The 21,945-nt window shown below is 46.0% G+C and overlaps 1 protein-coding gene across 1 annotated transcript in view; it reads left to right on the top strand.

The window, feature by feature from the left end:
• The window catches only part of LOC311146978 (uncharacterized protein), a gene marked incomplete at both ends in the record, with an annotated part of 30,480 nt that extends 11,599 nt beyond the window's left edge, over positions 1-18,881 (top strand). The window contains 2 exons of the mRNA XM_084183586.1: positions 14,477-18,151; positions 18,534-18,881. Of these exons, the coding sequence (XP_084039712.1) occupies positions 14,477-18,151; positions 18,534-18,881 (4,023 nt within the window). The remainder of the gene's footprint in view (positions 1-14,476; positions 18,152-18,533) is intronic.
• Positions 18,882-21,945: the final 3,064 nt, after the last annotated feature.

Genomic DNA, 21,945 nt, shown 5'->3' with positions numbered 1-21,945 from the left:
AAGTGCAAGTGCAACACAGGGAACTAAGTATCCTATAAAATAAATGAAGAGCAAGCTGCCCAGCTTTGTGGGCACTGCAGCTATGTAGTAGGCTAAACGTGCGTATAAAGGCCTTTAATTTCTTTAGGTCTACTGTATCGTTTTCTGTTTGTTTTGTGTAAACTTGTCATGCAACTCGATTGTTTGGCAGGCCTGCAATATAGCCTATATTCTGTGCGTATGCAATTATGGCCTTGATGTAAAATGTGTGTGTGGTAAGGTAAGGTCTCTCCACCCAGCAGTAGCAACTCATGGCTTATAATCGTAAAAGAGTTGAAAACACGCCTAGGTGGATTAGTATGTGATTCAATGTTATTATAGTTTTCAGTTTTTATATTAGTTTTTATTTTATTAGTTTTTTCGATTTTATTTTAAATTCAGTTTAGTTTCCCGAATTGATTTACTAGTTTTTATTCCGTTTTAGTTTGATAAAAACATTCCTATTTCGTTTTTACATTATTTAGTTTCAGTTTTAGTGTTAGTGAAAAGAGTATTCTACTGGTTTGTGACCCACTGACACCGCCAAGAGTTGACACACACAATAACTTTATTTACACACGCTGGAGATGTACATGGGGATGTACATGGGGATGAAAAGTGGGAAAGGTAGTGGTGCTGTAATGGACAGAAACAGAGGTAATGAATACACACATACCAAATGAATACACCAGGGCACAAATGCACAGATACAGAATCTTAGCAGTAAGGACAGTATAGATTGCATATGTCACCTGCAGAGTATTACATAACACAGTAAACTCAGAGGGGCAACATACAATAGGCAATAGTAGTAACTAACTATGAAGAACAATATACAAATGTCACACAACTCACTTTGGGCACACACACCATCCCACAAGTCCAGATATATAAATGAGTCCAGTTGTTAATGGGCTGAGACAGAGATGTTGCTCTCTGCCACTGCCTGAGGGAGACTCCAAGTATTTTGTGACCTGTATAGTCAAGAGGATGGACAGATGTCTGGCCCCCTAGTAAACTCCCTAGCAACCTATCAGGACACAGGTCAGAGAGAGTTTGAGAGGCAGGTTTATGGTACCCCCTAGACTCTCAGGATCTGGTTGTGGGGGATGGAGAGTGGAGTGTGCAGCTCAGGATTGTGAGGTGATAACAACAGTCACCGGCAGGGAATTCGTAACAGTTAGGGACAGAAAGAAGTGTATGCATGGGAGGCTAGGAACCATTTATGTGTTTAAGGTTGTATTTCTTCCCTGTTAGCTAGTGATAGCTAGTAGTCTCGGAAATCCCAGGCCTAGAGAAACAGCTCTAGGTATGGGGAGGATGTCAGATTCTCTTGGACATTTTGGAGAAGAAAAAAACTCACTGGAGGGGCAAAACCTTTGCATTGGTTTTAGTGAAGGTAGATGATGCAAACTAGCCACTTGCGAAATGCACTTATTAAAAATAACCTCCGCTTTTTCCATCTCGCTAACTAGCTAGCTACTAATTTGTGTCCGACGGGAATGTTGACGCTAGGGCAACAAGCGGATAAAGCTGTGACGTCACCGGATAAGCCAGTGACGTGCTTCCCTGTTCCATAGAGATGTATAGAGATAATTACATGGAAATAACCCATTCTTCCACCATTGTAATGTAGTCAACTGGGTGGGGATTCCTATGGGTTGGGAGTGATTAGCCAGTGATCAGAGCATAGTCTTCTTCTTCAAATTGGTTTGCCTAGTTTGTAAATGGCTTTAAGCTATATGACCGCCATCTAGTGGGCACAATAAATAAATTACACACAAGATTTGGTTCAAGACTCCAGCACTGCAGGTGGTGGTTAGTCACCAAAATTAGCTTTACACTTTTTTCAAACATCAAAAAAAGAAGTAAACGGACTACTTTAAAATGAAGATAACCTCAATGGCGGGCCCAGGTCATCAGAAGGGATCAGCCAATTAATTATACTTGTGAACAAATATTCCATAACTGCAGGTGGCAGTAAATCGCCAACCTTGGCTTTATACTTATTCAAACAACACACTCCAGGTGGCAGTATGCACCCTTTCAGTTTGTTTACCAACTTATAGAAGTAGTAGAAGAAGATAATAGACTACTTCAAAATGGAGATGGCCTCAATGGTGTGCCCGTGTGCTCACAGACGCCATAATCTCACCCACCAGCCTCTGTTGAACCGTCTGGTTTCCAAGTGCCTCAGAACTGGAGTTGACTTGAAGCCTATGGCAGGAGCGGACGAAACAACCACTGGTTTTAATTGGCTGATCTCTCAGTCCATCACTATCTAGTGCAACCCTTAGAACCTCCCCCGAAGTGTGCTGCATTTGGGAGCCAGTATTGTTTTTGTGTTTGTGTGCAACAAAGATAACTTGGTTAGCTCGCGCAATATGGATATTCTCTTTCTCGAAATAAATGGCCTATTCTCGCCAATTCAAAGCTGCATTTGTAGTATCACAGAGATGTGTCCAACAATCTCCTCCAGTGCTTTACAGAAGTTGTAGCGTTCTGCATCATTGCCATTGGTACTGAAAAGACTGTGCTTGTACTTTTTACTGGGATAGTGTTCTGCACAACTACGACATACATCATTCTGCCTTTGATGGCGTGTCTTTACCTTTTCTATTTGAAGGGAAGGGAAGGAAAAGGGGATACATAGTCAGTTGCACAACTGAATCCATTCAAACATGTTACAGGACGTCTAGCAGAGTTACACTGGCTAGCTACGTATTAGCATGAACGGCAATATTTGAATTGATTATCATGTCACCCAGTAAGTCCACACCCCAAACAGTCCCAAACAGTCCCACACTGTTACCAGGCTCTATGCACCAGCAAGTCGAGCATGGGGACGAGGTTACAGACGCCATAATGGGACAGATACACAGTTGCGATCTCTATACATCTCTATGGTTGGAACATTGTTACATTGTGGGAGGCAACCAGTCTAGACTAGATAGCTAGTGATAGTGTTTTGAAACATCACCATCTCCTGGCACCATTTACCTGCCAGATTCAGAAGCTTGTAAACCCCATTAGAAAAATAAGACAGCGTGTATGTGTGTGTGTGTTTTTAGTTTTACTATCCTTGTGGGGACCAGAAGTCCTCTCAGGGATAGTAAATCAAGAAAAATTTGGACAAGTTGGGGCATTTTGCCTGTCCCCACAAGGAAAAAGGCTATTTTAGGCCTAGGGGTCAGGTTTAGGGTTAGGGTTACAATTAGGGTTAAAATTAGGGTTAGGGGTTAGGGTTAGGAGTTAAGGTTAGGTTTAGGGTTAAGGTTAAGGTTAGGGTTAAGGTTAGGGTTCAATTAAAGGTTTAGGGTTAAGGGTTAGGGGTTAGGGAAAATAAGATTTTGAATGGGAATCAATTGTTTGGTCCCCACAAGGATAGTAAAACAAACATGTGTGTGTGTCTGTGTGTGTCTGTGTGGTTGTGTGAGCGTGTGCGCGCATGTTTGGGTACAGGTAGGCCTACCCACAAAATAGCATCCTCCCTTGATTATGGATATACTATTCAAAGAGGTGAGTCCAGTCAAGTCCTTGTAATGGATGATTGACGGACGGTGAGCAGCGGTGCCCAACCAATCTGTTGGTGGAACCCCAACTTGGAATTCCAACTACCTCCCTACCAGCGTTCCGATGCAAAAGCTCCATTAACAGGCCACTGAATGAACAGGAATTCGCAACAATGGCGCTAGGACACAGCTGAGTGAGCATCACCCTCCGCGAGCCTCTCGAATACACAGGACCACTGACGCGAAGCACAATGCTTCCTTTTCAACATCCGGCTCTACTTCTTACCACGTGGAGAGGTAATGAAAGGGAGGGACAGCCAGAGTGAGAGATTTTTTAAAATAGTTTTTTACTGGACCTACTCGTACCCACACACACACACACAAACACACACACACACACACACACACACACACACACACACACACACACACACACACACATACACACACAGCTATGTCTTACTATACTTCTGAGGACTTTTTGGGGACCAATTGATTTCGATTCAAAATCCTATTTTCCCTAACCCCTAACCCTAACCCTAATTCTAACCCTAACCCTAATTCTAACCCCAACCCTAAACCTAACCCCTAAGATAGCCTTTTTACAAGTGAGGACCGCAAAAATGTCCTCACTTCTCTGAATTTTAGTTGGTTTACTATTCTTGTGACTTCTGGTACTCACAAGTATAGTAAAACTTGTAGACAGACACAAAGAGACAAATCAAATCAATTGAGAGGTGTAAAGTAATTGGCCTACTGTTCTTCATCAAATGTAGGCTATACAGACTAAAATAAAATGTAGTACAGTATTTAAGTTTTATTTGCGTCATGTGGACGTAAAACTTTAGTATTTACTGAAATCAATGGACTGACATTTTTGGGGTACACATGATTGTATTTGTCTGAAAGACAGAACGTGATGGGCTTTTGTGGGTGAGGTGGAGGCAAGAGGAGTGAGGAGGGAGTCATGGCTCAAAAGAAGTGGTGTTCATTCGCCATTTGAATGCAAATGTAGTGGTTGAACAAGAGGACTATGTGTGTGTGTGTGTTTTGTGGGAGAAGGGGAGGGGGGGTCTAATGGTGAGTTTGAGAAAAGAAGACTTGTTGAGAGAAGAAATTGACACACATGCCTGTAGTCTTCACAAGGTTTTCACTTTTGCACCACGATGCCACCAACGGAGTTGGACATTTGTGTCGGAAAATTAACCTGTGCTTCTCTTCTAATTCGCGTAATTTAGTTAACCACTTTTTCAGTGTGCAGGGAGAAAAAAATCTAAGCATTCTGTTGGCCCATGTACCGCTGCATCAGTCGCGTCCTGCTGAAGCATGTCTCGTCGGAAACAGAAACGACCCCAGCAGCTCATGAGCCCGCTCCCTGCCGCCTCTCCAATACTAGAGCATGGTGAGGAATTGACTATTATTGATATGCAGGTCAACAACTGAATACAATAGCTATTAGTATGGAAATAATTAACTTTTTGTATTGTGTTGTCAAATGTTAGTTTTTCTCCATTTGTGTTATTCAAAATATAGATTAACAGGGTTTTCAAATAAATAGGCCAAGTTGTTATGCTGTTTTTTGGAAATATATTTTTCTGGGTAGTTAATACCTTTATTTCCTCTACAGAACAGTGATTGTGTATATACTACCTGTCACCTGGAAAGTTTTGGCGATAGTTTTATTGAAAATGTTGACCCTATCTCTGACAGTTCAAAGTCTAAAGTTTTGGGGATGCTATGATGCTCCTTTTAATATGTCAGCAATAGTGTCATAATATTGCATTTATTGTGTTATAGGAGTCTTTTGTTTTCTGCTTTCTGATCCTTTTTATTAGTGTATTTGTTTTTTCCTTCTCACTGCCCTCACCAACCCTCCTTGTATTGGCAGATTCAAAGACACAGACCACCCAGTTAGTGGGCATATAAAGAGGAGGAAAGATGAAAACGTAGAGGCAATACAGTGTAGAGAAGATGTTACAGTGTTACACTGAAAAGTCTTATAAACTCTATCATTCCAAATATGCGTATTTCGATTTTGGAACGCCATTTAGGAGATGAGAGGGAGATGGTAGAGGAACTGATGACCGCGAGAGGTGCTTTATAAGGTGTTGTAACTGCAATAGCATGCAATCCCATTGTCCCTCTGGGGCTTTGTCGTTGAGTAGTGAGGCATAAACATACCCAAGAACTAGTGTGAATCTCGATGTGTGTGTGTGTGTATGTGTGTTTATATGCGTTTGTAGGTCTACGACCAGTCACAGAGGGCTAATTAGGTGTAATAATGTAGTAACATTGTAGTGGTAGGTTTTAGTAATATTGTGTGTGGTGTGTGTGTGTGTGTGTGTATGTGCTTGTCTCTGTGTGTGTGTGTGTGTGTGTGTGTGTGTGTAATGTGTGTGTGTGTGTGTGTGTAATGTGTGTGTGTGTGTGTGTGTGTGTGTGTGTGTGTGTGTGTGTGTGTGTGTGTGTGTGTGTGTGTGTGTGTGTGTGTGTGTGTGAGTGTGTGTGTGTGTGTATGTGTCTATATGTCAGGATTCCCCAACTGGCGGCTCACGGGCGGTTTTATTTGGCACCCAAGTTGTCTGAGCAAAATAAATATATATATACGTATATATACAGTTTATATAAATGTATACATTTTTTTGTTGAATTTTCGTTGTTGTACATAAGACTGTAAAAACACCAGGAAATCAGCTCCAAGTTATTTTTATTTTGGAAATATGTTCCCAAGTATTCCCACGCATAATAGAGAGATGTGATCGTATACAAATAATAATAATAAATAATAATTGATTGGATTTATATAGCGCTTTTCTACCAACTGAGGTACTCATAGCGGTTCACATACAGTGGTGGAGAAAGTACCAAATTGTCATACTTGAGTAAAAGTAAAAATACCTTAATAGAAAATGACTCAGGTAAAAGTAAAAGTCACCCAGTAAAATGCTACTTGAGTAAAAGTCTAAAAGTATTTGGTTTTAAATATACTTAAGTATCAAAAGTAAATGTACAGTAATTGCTAAAATATACTTAAGTTTTAAAAGTAAAAGTATAAATCATTTCATATTCCTTATATTATATATATCAGACAGCACCATTTTATTTTTTTCTTCAAATGTATGGATAGCCAGGGGCACACTCTAACACTGATATCATTTACAAATTAAGCATGTGTTTAGTGAGTCCGCCAAATCAGAGGCAGTAGGGAAGACCAGGGATGTTCTCTTGATAAGTGAGTGAATTGGACAATTTTCCTGTCCTGGTAAACATTCAAAATGTAACGAGTACTTTTGGGAGTCAGGGAAAATGTATGGATTAAAAAGTTTATTATTTTCTTTAGGAATGTAGTGAAGTAAAAGTTGTCAAAAATATATATAGTAAAGTACAGATACACCCAAAAATGACTTACTTTCAAGTATTTTTACTTAAGTACTTTACAACACTGTTTACATAGTAGGGGGAAACTCACCTCATCCACCATCAATGTGTAGCACCCACCTCAGTGATGCACGGTGACCATTTTTGTTCCAGAACGCTCACCACACATCAGCTATCAGGTGGAGAGATGAGGAGTGATATATGCCAATTAGGAATGAGGGGGATGATTAGGTGGCCATGATGGAATGTGGCCAGGTTGGGAATTTAGCCATGACATCGGGGTGAATACCCATACTTTTACAATAAGTGCCATGGGATTTTGAATGACCACAGAGAGTCAGGACACCCGTTTTAACGTCCCATCCGAAGGACGGCACATTACGCAAGGCAATGTCCCCAAAATATAATCAAGGTTTGAAATGATTATGCTTTAGTCAAATATTATATTTGTTTAGGCTTCTTGCGGTCAATTTGCAATCTAAAAATATTTGTTTTATTATGTTATTATGGGCTCCTGAGTGGCGCAGCGGTCTAAGGCACTGCATCGCAGTGCTTGAGACGTCACTACAGACCCCCTGGTTCGATTCCAGGCTGTATCACAACCGGCCGTGATTGGGAGTCCCATAGGGCGGCGCACAATTGGCCCAGCATCGTCTGGGTTTGGCCGGTGTAGGCCGTCATTGTAAATAAAAATGTGTTCTTAACTGACTTGCCTAGTTAAATAAAGGTTAACTAAAAAAATAAAAATATATATGTTCCGGCCCCCCGACCAGCCACTCAAGAAAAAATTGATGATCCCTGCTATACAGTGTATTTGGACCCGTTGACTTTTTCCACATTTTGTTATGTTACAGCCTTATTTAAAAAATACAAATCCTCATCAATCTACACACAATACCCCATAATTACAAAGCGAAAACTGTAACGTATGAAAATGTGGAAAAAGTCAAGGGGTCTGAATACTTTCCGAATGTACTGTATGTGTTTAAATGCGTTTGTAGGTCTGCGACCAGTATAGTTAGGTGTAATAGTTTAGTAACATTGTGGTGATATAGTGTAGTAATATTATGTTTGTTAATGTACAGTACCAGTCAAAAGTTTGGACACACCTACTCATTCAAGGTTTTTTCTTTATTTTTACAATTTTACATTGTAGAATAATAGTGAAGACATCAAAACTATGAAACAACACATATGGAATCATTTAGTAACCAAAAAAGTGTTAAACAAATCAAAATATATGTTATATTTGATATTCTTCAAATAGCCACCCTTTGCCTTGATGACAGCTTTGCACACTCTTGGCATTCTCTCAACCAGCTTCACCTGGAATGCTTTTCCAACAGTCTTGAAGGAGTTCCCACATATGCTGAGCACTTGTTGGCTGCTTGTCCTTCACTCTGCGGTCTGACTTATCCCAAACCATCTCAATTGAGTTGAGGTCGGGGGATTGCGGAGACCAGGTCATCTGATGCAGCACTCCATCACTCTCCTTCTTGGTAAAATAGCCTTTACACCGCCTGGAGGTGTGTTGGGTCATTGTCCTGTTGAAAAACAAATTATAGTCCCACTAAGCCCAAACCAGATGGGATGGCATATCACTGCAGAATGCTGTGGTAGCCATGCTGGTTAAGTGTGCCTTGAATTCTAAATAAATCACAGACAGTGTCACAAGCAAAGCACCCCCACACCATAACACCTCCTCCTCCATGCTTTATGGTGGGAACTACACATGCAGAGATCATCCGTTCACCCACACCGCGTATCACAAAGACACGGCAGTTGGAACCAAAAATCTCAAATTTGGACACATTTCCACCGGTCTAATGTCCATTGCTCGTGTTTCTTGGCCCAAGCAGGTCTCTTCTTCTTATTGGTGTCATTTAGTAGTGGTTTCTTTGCAGCAATTTGACCGTATAAGCAAAAACTAAAGCAGGAAGCACCAGTGACTCTGTTAATAAAAAAGTGGTCAGATGACGCAGATGCTAAGCTACAGGACTGTTTTGCTAGCACAGACTGGAACATGTTCCGGGATTCTTCAGATAGCATTGAGGAGTACACCACATCAGTCACTGGCTTCATCAATAAGTGCATCGATGACGTCGTCCCCACAGTGACCGTACGTACATACTCCAACCAGAAGCCATGGATTACAGGCAACATCCGCACTGAGCTAAAGGGTAGAGCTGCCACTTTCAAGGAGCGGGACTCTAACCCGGACGTTTATAAGAAATCCCGCTATGCCCTCCGACGAACCATCAAATAGGCAAAGAGTCAATACAGGACTAAGATTGAATCGTACTACACCGGCTCTGACCCTCGTCGGATGTGGCAGGGCTTGAAAACTATTACAGACTACAAAGCACAGCCGCGAGCTGCCCAGTGACACAAGCTTACCAGATGAGCTAAACCACTTCTATGCTCGCTTCGAGGCAAGCAAAACTGAAGCATGCATGAGAGCACCAGCTGTTCCGGATGACTATGTGATCACACTCTCCGTGGCCGATGTGAGTAAGACTTTTAAGCAGGTCAACTTTCACAAGGCCACAGGGCCAGACGGATTACCAGGACGTGTACTCCGAGCATGTGCTGACCAACTGGCAAGTGTCTTCACTGACATTTTCAACATGTCCCTGACTGAGTCTGTAATACCAACATGTTTCAAGCAGACCATAGTCCCCGTGCCCAAGGACACTAAGATAACCTGCCTAAATGACTACCGACCCGTAGCACTGACGTCTGTAGCCATCAAGTGCTTTGAAAGGCTGGTCATGGCTCACATCAACACCATTATCCCAGAAACCCTAGACCCACTCCAATTTGCATACCGCCCCAACAGATCCACAGATGATGCAATCTCTATTGCACTCCACACTGCCCTTTCCCACCTGGACAAGAGGAACACCTACGTGAGAATGCTATTCATTGACTACAGCTCAGCGTTCAACACCATAGTGCCCTCAAATCTCATCACTAAGCTAAGGATCCTGGGACTAAACACCTCCCTCTGCAACTGGATCCTGGACTTCCTGACGTGGTAAGGGTAGGTAACAACACATCTGCCACGCTGATCCTCAACACGGGGACCCCTCAGGGGTGCGTGCTCAGTCCTCTCCTGTACTCCCTGTTCACCCATGACTGCATGGCCAGGCACGACTCCAACACCATCATTAAGTTTGCCGACGACACAACGGTGGTAGGCCTGATCACCGACAACGATGAGACAGCCTATAGGGAGGAGGTCAGAGACCTGGCCGTGTGGTGCCAGGATAACAACCTCTCCCTCAACGTGACCAAGACAAAGGAGATGATTGTGGACTACAGGAAAAAAAAGAGGACTGAGCATGCCCCCATTCTCATCGACGGGGCTGTAGTGGAACAGGTTGAGAGCTTCAAGTTCCTTGGTGTTCACATCACCAACAAACTATCATGGTCCAAACGCACCAAGACAGTTGTGAAGAGGGCACGACAAAGCCTATTCCCCCTCAGGAGACTGAAAAGATTTGGCATGGGTCCTCAGATCCTCAAAAAGTTATACAGCTGCACCATCGAGAGCATCCTGACTGGTTGCATCACCGCCTGGTATGGTAATTGCTCGGCCTCCTACCGCAAGGCACTACAGAGAGTAGTGCGTACGGCCCACTATATCACTGGGGCCAAGCTTCCTGCCATCCAGGACCTCTATACCAGGCGGTGTCAGAGGAAGGCCCTCAACATTGTCAAAGACTCCAGCCACCCTAGTCATAGACTGTTCTCTCTGCTACCGCAAGGCAAGCGGTACCGGAGCGCCAAGTCTAGGTCCAAAAGGCTTCTCAACAGCTTCTACCCCCAAGCCATAAGACTCCTGAACAGCTAATCATGGCTACCCGGACTATTTGCATTGTCCCCCCTACACCCCACCCCACCCCACCCCCTCTTTTACGCTGCTGCTACTCTGTTAATTATTTATGCATAGTCACTTTAACTCTACCCACATGTACATATTACCTCAACTACCTCAACTACCTCAACTAGCCGGTGCCCCCGCACATTGACTCTGCACCGGTACCCCACTGTATATAGTCTCCCTACTGTTATTTTATTTTATTCATTTCATTTCATTTGAACAGTTGATGTTGAGATGTGTCTGTGACTTGAACTCTGTGAAGCATTTATTAGGGCTGCAATTTCTGAGGCTGGTAACTCTAATGAACGTATCCTCTGCAGCAGAGGTAACTCTGGGTCTTCCATTCCTGTGGCAGTCCTCATGAGAGCCAGTTTCATCATAGAGCTTGATGGTTTCTGCGACTGCACTTGAAGAAACTTTAAAAGTTATTGAAATGTTCCTTATTGATTGACCTTCAAGTCTTAAACTAATTATGGACTGTCGTTTCTCTTTGCTTATTTGAGCTGTTCTTGCCATAATATGGACTTGGTATTTTACCAAATAGGGCTATCTTCTGTATACCCCCCCTACCTTGTCACAACACAACTGATTGGCTCAAACAAATTAAGAAGGAAATAAATTCCACAAATTAACTTTTAAGAAGGCACACCTGTTAATTGAAATGCATTCCAGGTGACTACCTCATGAAACTGGTTGAGAGAATGCCAAGAGTGTGCAAAGCTGTCATCAAGGCAAAGGGTGGCTATTTGAAGAATCTCAAATATCAAATATATTTTGATTTGTTTAACACTTTTTTGGTTACTACATGATTCCATATGTGTTATTTCATAGTTTTGATGTCTTCACTATTATTCTACAATGTAAAAAATAGTACAAATAAAGAAAAATCCTTGAATGAGTAGGTGTGTCCAAACTTTTGACTGGTAGTGTAGGTCTGTGTGTGTGTGTGTGTGTGTTTGTGTGTGTGTGTTTTGGTAGTGAAGTGTGGTCTTGATGGTTTGTGAGTCATCATGTCTGGTAGCCTGTTTGTTTTCTTTTGGCCCCACCTCTTCCTCTGCCTGCCCAGAACTAGAATAAATGTGTGACCCCAGTGTTCTTAAGGTCATGTCTGCCTGCCAATCACGTCTGCCTGACCCTGACACCCTACTGGGTAATGGGGGAAGGGTGCATCAAGAGATGAAAGACAGAACAAATGGAGAGAGAGCGAGAGAGAGCGAGAGAGAGCGAGAGAGCGAGAGAGAGAGAGAGAGAGAGAGAGAGAGAGAGAGAGAGAGAGAGAGAGAGAGAGAGAGAGAGAGAGAGAGAGAGAGAGAGAGAGAGAGAGAGAGAGAGAGAGAGAGAGAGAGAGAGAGAGAGAGAGAGAGAGAGAGAGAGAGAGAGAGAGAGAGAGAGAGAGAGAGAGAGAGAGAGAGAGAGAGAGAGAGTGCATGTCTATACAGTGTGGGAAAAAAGTATTTAGTCAGCCACCAATTGTGCAAGTTCTCCCACTTAAAAAGATGAGAGAGGCCTGTAATTTTCATCATAGGTACACGTCAACTATGACAGACAAATTGAGAGAAAAAAAATCCAGAAAATCACATTGTAGGATTTTTTATGAATTTATTTGCAAATTATGGTGGAAAATAAGTATTTGGTCACTTACAAACAAGCAAGATTTCTGGCTCTCACAGACCTGTAACTTCTTCTTTAAGAGGCTCCTCTGTCCTCCACTTGTTACCTGTATTAATGGCACCTGTTTGAACTTGTTATCAGTATAAAAGACACCTGTCCACAACCTCAAACAGTCACACTCCACACTCCACTATGGCCAAGACCAAAGAGCTGTCAAGGACACCAGAAACAAAATTGTAGACCTGCACCAGGCTGGGAAGACTGAATCTGCAATAGGTAAGCAGCTTGGTTTGAAGAAATCAACTGTGGGAGCAATTATTAGGAAATGGAAGACATACAAGACCACTGATAATCTCCCTCGATCTGGGGCTCCACGCAAGATCTCACCCCGTGGGGTCAAAATGATCACAAGAACTGTGAGCAAAAATCCCAGAACCACACGGGGGGACCTAGTGAATGACCTGCAGAGAGCTGGGACCAAAGTAACAAAGCCTACCATCAGTAACACACTACGCCGCCAGGGACTCAAATCCTGCAGTGCCAGACGTGTCCCCCTGCTTAAGCCAGTACATGTCCAGGCCCGTCTGAAGTTTGCTAGAGTGCATTTGGATGATCCAGAAGAGGATTGGGAGAATGTCATATGGTCAGATGAAACCAAAATATAACTTTTTGGTAAAAACTCAACTCGTCGTGTTTGGAGGACAAAGAATGCTGAGTTGCATCCAAAGAACACCATACCTACTGTGAAGCATGGGGGTGGAAACATCATGCTTTGGGGCTGTTTTTCTGCAAAGGGACCAGGACGACTGATCCGTGTAAAGGAAAGAATGAATGGGGCCATGTATCATGAGATTTTGAGTGAAAACCTCCTTCCATCAGCAAGGGCATTGAAGATGAAACATGGCTGGGTCTTTCAGCATGACAATGATCCCAAACACACCGCCCGGGCAACGAAGGAGTGGCTTCGTAAGAAGCATTTCAAGGTCCTGGAGTGGCCTAGCCAGTCTCCAGATCTCAACCCCATAGAAAATCTTTGGAGGGAGTTGAAAGTCCGTGTTTCCCAGCGACAGCCCCAAAACATCACTGCTTTAGAGGAGATCTGCATTGAGGAATGGGCCAAAATACCAGCAACAGTGTGTGAAAACCTTGTTAAGACTTACAGAAAATGTTTGACCTGTGTCATTGCCAACAAAGGGTATATAACAAAGTATTGAGAAACTTTTGTTATTGACCAAATACTTATTTTCCACCATAATTTGCAAATAAATTCATTAAAAATCCTCTCATCTTCTTAAGTGGGAGAACTTGCACAATTGGTGACTGACTAAATACTTTTTTTCCCCACTGTATATGCGTGTCTTTTTTTTCAGGGTTGTAAGAGGTTTTAGGGTCCATTGTCCTCTGTCCGGCGTTGCTGTGGAAACAAGGTAGACAGCTCATGCTGGAAGGTGTAGTCTTGCAAGCCAGGGGAATTTGGGTGTGTGTGTGGGGGGGGGGGGGGTTGACAAGGACAGAGACGATAAGGAGTGAAGTGAAGAGGAAAGAGAGGGGGAGTTTGGATGATGAGGTGGTGGAGAAGAGAACAAAGAGGCAAACTGGGCCTGGATCTGGTGTTCACCTGACAGCATGGTCTCCAAATGTATAGATGTTATCTGAGGGCTTCAGTCCTATCTGCTACTACTTGCAAAATCACAATTCTCAGAGGGACAGAGGCATTTTATTTACTCGTAGTTGTTACCTCTATGATGGATTTGATTCAGTTGCTTTTCCTTGCTATCCACTGATCATCATTGGTGTGTCAACACTCACTGTCAGATAAGGTTGACCGGTGGAAAACACTCTCAAAAGGGCATTCTGAGTAGTGCTCAAATAGATTTTTATGAACCGAAAGTGGTAAAAGTGTGTTAAGTAGATTCAAAGCTTTGTCTTGCTCAATATTACAATAACTAAGTCAACTTTCTCTCTTGTCTTCTTTCTAAAAAAAAATTCAGATGACCAGTTGGCAGTGAAGTCATTTTCCTTTCCTCTGACCACAGACTCCTCCTCCTCCTCATCTTCCTCCTCTCCTCAGAGCTACCACCCCCCCCTGGCTCAAGGTCCCTACTTCGGGAGGCTTCACACCCCCTCTCTACCCAGCGAGGGCTCCCCCCTCTCCCGCTCCCCCTGCCAGACCACTCCCTGCCCCATCTCCCTCACAGACCCCCAGTCCTCCTTCTCCCCTGACTTCCCCGATCCCTCCCTCTCCTCCCAGACAGTCCGGAGCCTCCCCAACATCACCTCCACGTCACCTTCCAGTCAGACCCACCCTCCCCGCTCTCTCATGGCCTCTCCCAAGCTAGGCGTGTCAGCCACTACCACCTCCTCCTCCTCCTCCTCTTCATCAGCCTCCCTCTGTCCCCCGCCCCACCCTGGCAGCCCTAGCCCTGTGCCAGAGGGCCCCCCCAGCCCCGTGACACCCTCCCCAAGCCCGGGCACTGCCTCTGCCCCTCCACCCCGTGCCCACCTTAGCATTGCAGTGATCCTGGAGGAGCTGCGGGTGCTGCAGCAGAGGCAAATCCACCAGATGCAGATGACGGAGGAGATCTGCAGGCAGGTGCTGCGGTTGGGTGGGGCCTCCTGTGCCCTGGAGGTGCCCCAGATCCTGCCTCCTCTGCCCCAGCTCTGTCTGGAGGGCAGTGAGAGGACCTCCAGTCCCCCCCAGCCTACACCCACCCAGCCTCCTAACTCTGTAGCCCCTCTCCTGGCATGCTTCTCCGCCCTGCTCCCTCCCCAGCCTGCCTCCAAGCCCTCCAAGCCCAGCCACACCCTGTCCCATGTCCTGCGTCCACACAAGCCTCAGATGGAGGGTGCAGGAGGGGCTACTGGGTCTTATCTTTACCCTGGGACCAGTGTCCGCCCTTCCTCCTCCTCTTCTTCCTCCTCTGCCTCGTCTGCCATCTCCACCATGGCTTCCTCCAACTACCCCCTGGCCCTCTCCCTGGCCTTGCCCACTCGTTTCCTCCATGAGAAATCCACCAACACCACCTTAGCCAGCAGCCACAGTGGTCTGTCCTTCCTCACCCCGTCCCTGCCCACCACTGCTTCTATGGCACCCCCCTCCTCTCAGGAGCCCCACCTGTCTGTCTCCTCAGCAGGGTCCTTGTCCTCCTCCCTGGGGCGTCTGCAGCATGCCTGTCGGTTCTGTGGGAAGCTGTTCAGCAGTGACTCGTCCCTGCAGATCCACCTGCGCTCCCACACAGGCGAGAGGCCCTACCAGTGCCCTGTCTGCCTCAGCCGCTTCACCACCCGCGGCAACCTAAAGGTGCACTTCCTCCGCCACCGCGAGCAGAACCCAGAGCTCTCGCTCTCCCTCCTCCCCCCCTCCCTGTTTGGGACGGGTATGGGACCAGCGGGGGGGTCTGAGCTCCATGGTCAGCCAATGAGCAGCACTGGTCTGAGCGTAAGCGCAGCGCATGCTCAGAGGCGTCGTAAACGACGGGCTGAGGATGACCCGTATGGAGACGGTATGGAGGTGGATGGTGCCGGAGGGGGCTTCTCTCTGGGGGTGTCCACTGGTGCTCCCCCCTCTTCACTCCCCCTGCCCCCCAGTGTGGACCTGGCCCTCATCTCCACCGCCCACTCCCTCCTGCGGCTCAACCAAGCCGCTGCTGCAGCTGCCGCTGCCTCCATATCCTCTGCTGCTTCCTCACTCACATCCTCTTCTTCCTCCTCTGCGTCCTCCTCCCTCGCCTCCTCCCACCTCTCTGTCCCCTCCTCGTCCGCCTCCGCCATTGCTGGGTTCTTTAAGGGGGCCAAGCAGCAGTGCTTTGATGAGAACACGCCCCCTCACCTTCCCATGATGTCTCACGCTGCTTATTCCCAGCTAGCCCACCTCCCTAAACTCCTCTTCCCATCTGGTTCCCCCCACCATCACCCTGCCTTGGGCCTACTCCGCCCTCCACCCCCTGCTCCAGGCTCTTCCCACCTATCCGCCCACTCTCAGCTCTCCTTCCCTTTCTCCCACTACCCCAAAGCCCAGGCCTTCACCTCCTCCCCCTCCACCTCCTCCTCCACCCCCTCCTCAGACACCTCCAAGCTGCAGAGGCTGGTGGAAAAGCTGGAGAAGGAGCCTCCCACCTCCTCTCCCTGGGCCTCCTCCTCAGGTGAGACCTCTCACAGCAGCATGGCCTCCGCTGGGTTGTTCAGCAGCGGCCTCATGGGCGCTAGTACCTCCAGCACCTACGTGATGGCCTCCCCACCATCCTCCACCCACGCCCCCACCTCCGTCTCCAACTTCACCAGAGAGATGGTGGCCGCTCTGGGCATGAGTGCCAATGGGGGCAGCGCTCTGGCAGGCGCTATGCTCCCCGGCCTGGGCATCATAAGCACTGGCTCCCTGGCCCCCAACCAGTGTGGGGTATGTCTACGTGTGCTGAGCTGCCCCAGGGCACTGCGTCTGCACCAGGCCACCCACCTGGGTGAGCGCCCCTTCCCGTGTAAACTGTGTGGACGCTCCTTCTCCACCAAAGGCAGCCTGCGGTCCCACCTGGCCACCCACCGTGCCCGCCCGCCCAACTCCCGCGCCCAAAACTCCTGCCCACTGTGCCAGCGCAAGTTCACCAACGCACTGGTGCTGCAACACCACATCCGCATGCACCTGGGAGGGCAGCTGCCACCGGAGGGCGCTCCGGAGTCTCTGTCAGAGCCCTTAGCAGATCCAGACTCTATCTCCCAGTCCCAGCCCCAGCCCAATTACACCCCCAATGTGTCTACTGAGAGCTTCACTGCAGCCTCAGGCAGCCAGTCAAAGAGCTCAGCAGCGTCCACCCACATTCAAACCCTAGTAGGAGGCTCTGCCCCCATATCTGTCAGTGTGACATCACCAGCATGTGTTGGGGAGCCGAGCAGATCTCACTCCTCCAGCCCTGAACTGATCCCGCCCTCTGACCTCAGCCCTGACCCCTTCCTAAACCCCACCTCACATACCCCTCCACCTGGCAGCGCCGACCCCCCGGTCCTGTGTGTCAGCGTGCCCTCCCCATCTCCAGCCCTGAGAGATTCAAGCTCCCCAGTCAGTGATGAAAAACATGCTGAACTCCTTGATACAACCATTGATACTCCAGCCAGTAAGACAAGCCCTGCTCACACTTCCTCCAGTGTTCTCAAAACCACCTCCTTGTCCAGTCTCATGATGTCAGACTGTCTATTGGGTGAGAATTCCCTTCCTCTCGATGTCTTCTTCCCCGGCCCAAGATCAAACCTGGAAGATCTACTGAGCACTCCAACCCTTGGTGCCCCAGTAGCACACCCCAGCCCAGCCCCCTCCTTTACCTCTGTCCTTAGCCCAGAGCACCCTAAAACCTACCTAGCACCCACACTAGACCCAGAACAGCCCCCTAAACCCCACACTCCGGAGCCCACAGAGGAAGACAGGGTTGAAACCTCCCCACCTGCAACACCAAAGCAAGCCCCTGTGCTTGATATGGACCCCAGAATGGCACCACTATCAGAGACTACAGAGACAGGCGACACTGAGGCTAGGGATGTTCCCCAGAAAGCTGTCCCCTACACCAGGGAGACGAGGCATGGGGCATACCTCAGCTCCTATGGGAAGGAGGATGGGATGGGTGGTGTCAGAGACCGACTGGAAAGCACTGTTCCAATCAGTCTGGCTCCCACTCTCCCCTCTCCCATGTCTCGCCCTGAGAAGAAGACCTACAGCTGTGTCGAGTGTGGGAAAGAGTATGCCAGCCGCAGTGGACTGAAGGTAAGAAAATGGGGGAGAGAATGATGTGGGTATAGATTGGTGTGGGGTTGGTAAAAAATGTGATCCTCTCTTATGGACTACATGTTTATGGACTTCATGATAGCTACATTGAAGTTGTTTATTAATCTGTGGAATTGTACATTAGATGTTCAAAACGTTGCAACCAATGAACTTGACATTACTTCTAAAACTAGTTTGATCCGATAGTTGGTTTTCAGGTTACATTTAACTGAAACATTCACTGATGAGAAGGCTCCGTACAGACTGAGGTGAATCAGTCAAGCTAAATGTTTGTGATATAAATGTTATTTCCAGCCAGGGTGACTCAGAGGTTGGTCGGAGTGGCATTTATGAAATCTGTTATTTTTATGTTCATCCACAGGGACACATGAAGCATCATGGAGGGGTTGTCAAGGCAACACGTCCCCCTGTACGAAGCGGTCGCTCAGCGTCTGAGCGACTTCCTGCTAACTCACTTACAACGTCCTCCACCCCCCCAGCCACCAGGAGCAACGTGGGCTTCTGGAACCAGTACCAAGCCTTCCTCAACACCAGCAACGACCCGGCAGACGACCCGGCACAAGGCCCGACCAGTGGCAGCCAAGGAGAGGATGGAGAGATGCCCCGATTGGCTGAATCTCCTGTTAGATCCCAGCTGTCGAAGGAGCCGACCACTGGGAGGGGCTCAGGAGAGGGATCTGATGAAGGGCCTACTCTAGAGTCAATGTGATTGGCTTGGTGATGCTCTGGTGCTCTCAATGGACATTCACTGTTCCTTTGGGTCAAACCATATGGACTTTTGTATTGTATTGCTTCCAAAATAATTTGAGTAGTCTGTCGTTTTGGTAGTCCGTGAGTAAATTGTTTAGTTAGTTTGTGAAATCTGTAAGTTGGCCATCCTGGCCTTTTGTTTTAAAAGAGGAGGAAGCTGAAAGATGCAAACAGATGACATGACTCCAGGATTGAGAGCTTGAGGAGGCCAGAAGTCACTGTCAAAACGTTGAGAGTTGGTGCTGGTTTCTAAAACGAGAGCTCTGTTAGACAGAGCTCTTCTTTAGCTAGCTTTAGAGGTCATTTTCCTGAACAGAGTCTGACTCAATGTTTATTTGATAGATAGAATCTCTAATAAAGACATGTATTGGAAAAGGAGGCAAGGTAGAGAGGATGTAACACTGTTCACACATAAACAATTCCTTCATTCAAACAAAAAAATGTAAGGTAGGTGGATCAGAATGGGAGGGGTCACTAAACTAAACTTGTACAGTAGCTTCAACCCTGACAGTCTATGGAGATGCAGTCTCTCATCCTACTACTGTACAAAACCTAATATTTTATGTCATCGTGAATAACTCTAGATTACTCCAGACTCTTCTTCCAACTGATGGACAGAGACGCACAGAGTAGATTGGCTTTTGGTGTGCCAGGTGGAGAAAGAGAGAGAGAGAGAGACAGTTTCCTGTGTGACCCTTTCCTTTGGATCTTATGAATAAGCTGATTGTTGTTTGGTCTCACAGTGATGTCCGTTCTCTGTAACTCGTTGTCTTTGGTTCATGTTGTATCTTTATAACAAAAAATGAAAATAATCAGAGGTATACATACGTCTGATATTGTTGTGAGTTGTACTTTCAGTGTATGCCATAGAATTAAGATTGATAAAAAAAAAGAAACAGATAGAAAACAACAACTGGCAAACAGATGACAATTTCTTTGTGTTTTGGATGCCTATCATGCATGTTATACATTCTGCTGTAGAGCTGTGTGTTTTGTTGATTTGTGACATAAATATGTGTGTGGCACACACTGCTGTTAGTGACATCAAATAAATGCCTACATGCACACACATAGTGTGTGCTTGTGGGCATTTCTTTGTGCAGGTGTGTGACCGTGCGTGCGTGTTGGCACAGCAGTGTGTAGACCCTAACTGCCTTCATCTTGGCAGGTTTCCTCACACACAGGCGTCACTAATCCCTGCTCTCTTTCAACACAATTAAACTCCTCTGCCTTCTTTTGTGTCTGTCACATCAACCGAGGGGAAGAGGCCAGCTGTCCCCACTTCAGCCCCTAATCTCCTCAGCCATGACAACCAGAGCAGCCACGCAGAGTCCCTGTGTGTATGTATGTGTGTGTGTGTGTGTGTGTGTGTGTGTGTGTGTGTGTGTGCTGCACATGCATTGTGAATTAAACCTGAATCTCTGTGTGAAAGGTCAGGAGGGGGCTGATAGCTCAGATGGTGGTCACTGGCCATTGAGGGTTCGCAAGGATAGCCAAGGTGTAAGCATTAATTCATTACAATTCTAGAGTGTGAGTGCAACTAAACACACACAGGTACTGAATATTCTGTGGGTTTGGTATCTGTGTGGATCTATTTAGCTGGTGCCAATTCATCTAACCACTTACTAAAGAACATTGGTGCATGTGTCAAACAACTGATCACCACATGCATAATAAGTATACTAAGTAGAAAGGTTTAGTATGTCTGTACAGCAGGTGGCAGTGTGCACAGTTTCAGATGCTGGTCCAGACTCCAGACAAAGAGGAGAAAGGAGGAGTGGAAGTGGTGGACGAAACAGCCCATAGAATACCCTAAAGTATGACTATCGAGGCATTATTGTAATGTGTCACTTGACTTGGAGGGTTTGGGCGATGAAAAACCAACTATGTAAAAAAAACTATGACTGGATATCCAGTGTTATACAAAACCTTCAGGATTTTTTTCATGTAGTTATATAGGTTAAATAATATATTACTGGTTAAAGCCACCAGGTGACAGTGTTAGGCCTTCAACATGAGAACCTGTTGGATTGACCAACTGAGCTAACTGACCCATTTGGGCTGAGGTAACCTAACTAGCAGCATTTCTCTCTTTCTGGTCCTGATGACAAAAAAACTGTCTGGGAAGGTTCTCTTCTGAATTGTTGAACCAATCCAGTAAATGTGGAGGAGGAGTTAACATGGCGTGTTGCCTTGTTAACACTTTACACTCAAGGGAATTGGCCTACAATGCCTTGCAAAAGTATTCTTCCCCCTTGGTGTTTTTCCTATTTTGTTGCATTTTAACCAGTAATATATTATTATGGACTTGGTCTTTTACCAAATAGGGCCATCTTCTGTCTACATTGTCACAACACAACTGATTGGCTCATAAAGAAAAACCCTTGCAATTTTCAGGGACCACTTTTGACTTGTGAGTGCTACCTTCAAAACTACTAGCTAATAAGTATACAACATTACTTGATCATCTTTTTAACGTCCAAAAGCGGAAGTCTTGTTGCAGGCTCTCTTTCCATTTCCCCTGAAACCCGGATGCATCCAGTTGTTTCGAACCCACAGAGGGTGAGGCTGAGGTGACCCCTCTACCCTCTTTCATTAACCAGTGGCCCATAGTACCTACCATTGTGTACGCCTGCCTGATGATAACTGTGTCATTCAACTGGGAGCAACAATCTTCTACCACAGGACATTTGAGCATGTCCCCAGACTAGGCTACTGATGAACATTTCAGAAAGAATGTGAGAGTCTTATTCATCAATAGGCCTATTTGCATAATCTTTTATATACATAAACAATTATCTCATGTATTGATACTTTTATGGAATGACCTCATGTGTGACTGTAGACAGTGTTGGTGATATGCTTACTAACTCGTAATAACTCCTTTATAAAGTAATTACTCAGAGGTAGGCTTACAGAGGCTGACTGGGCACCATTTTCCCTAGCAGAAGACAGCCAAACTTCTCTGCCAAGGTCATCAGCTAAAAATTTGACCATACCCCTTCATGCAAAAACAGAAGGGA

The sequence above is a fragment of the Coregonus lavaretus genome (assembly GCF_964263955.1).
Source record: "Coregonus lavaretus genome assembly, chromosome: 19".
NCBI classification, from domain to species: Eukaryota; Metazoa; Chordata; class Actinopteri; order Salmoniformes; family Salmonidae; genus Coregonus; species Coregonus lavaretus.
The sequence above is the reverse complement of the archived record's forward strand: the minus strand, read 5'-3'. Positions and strand labels throughout refer to the sequence as shown.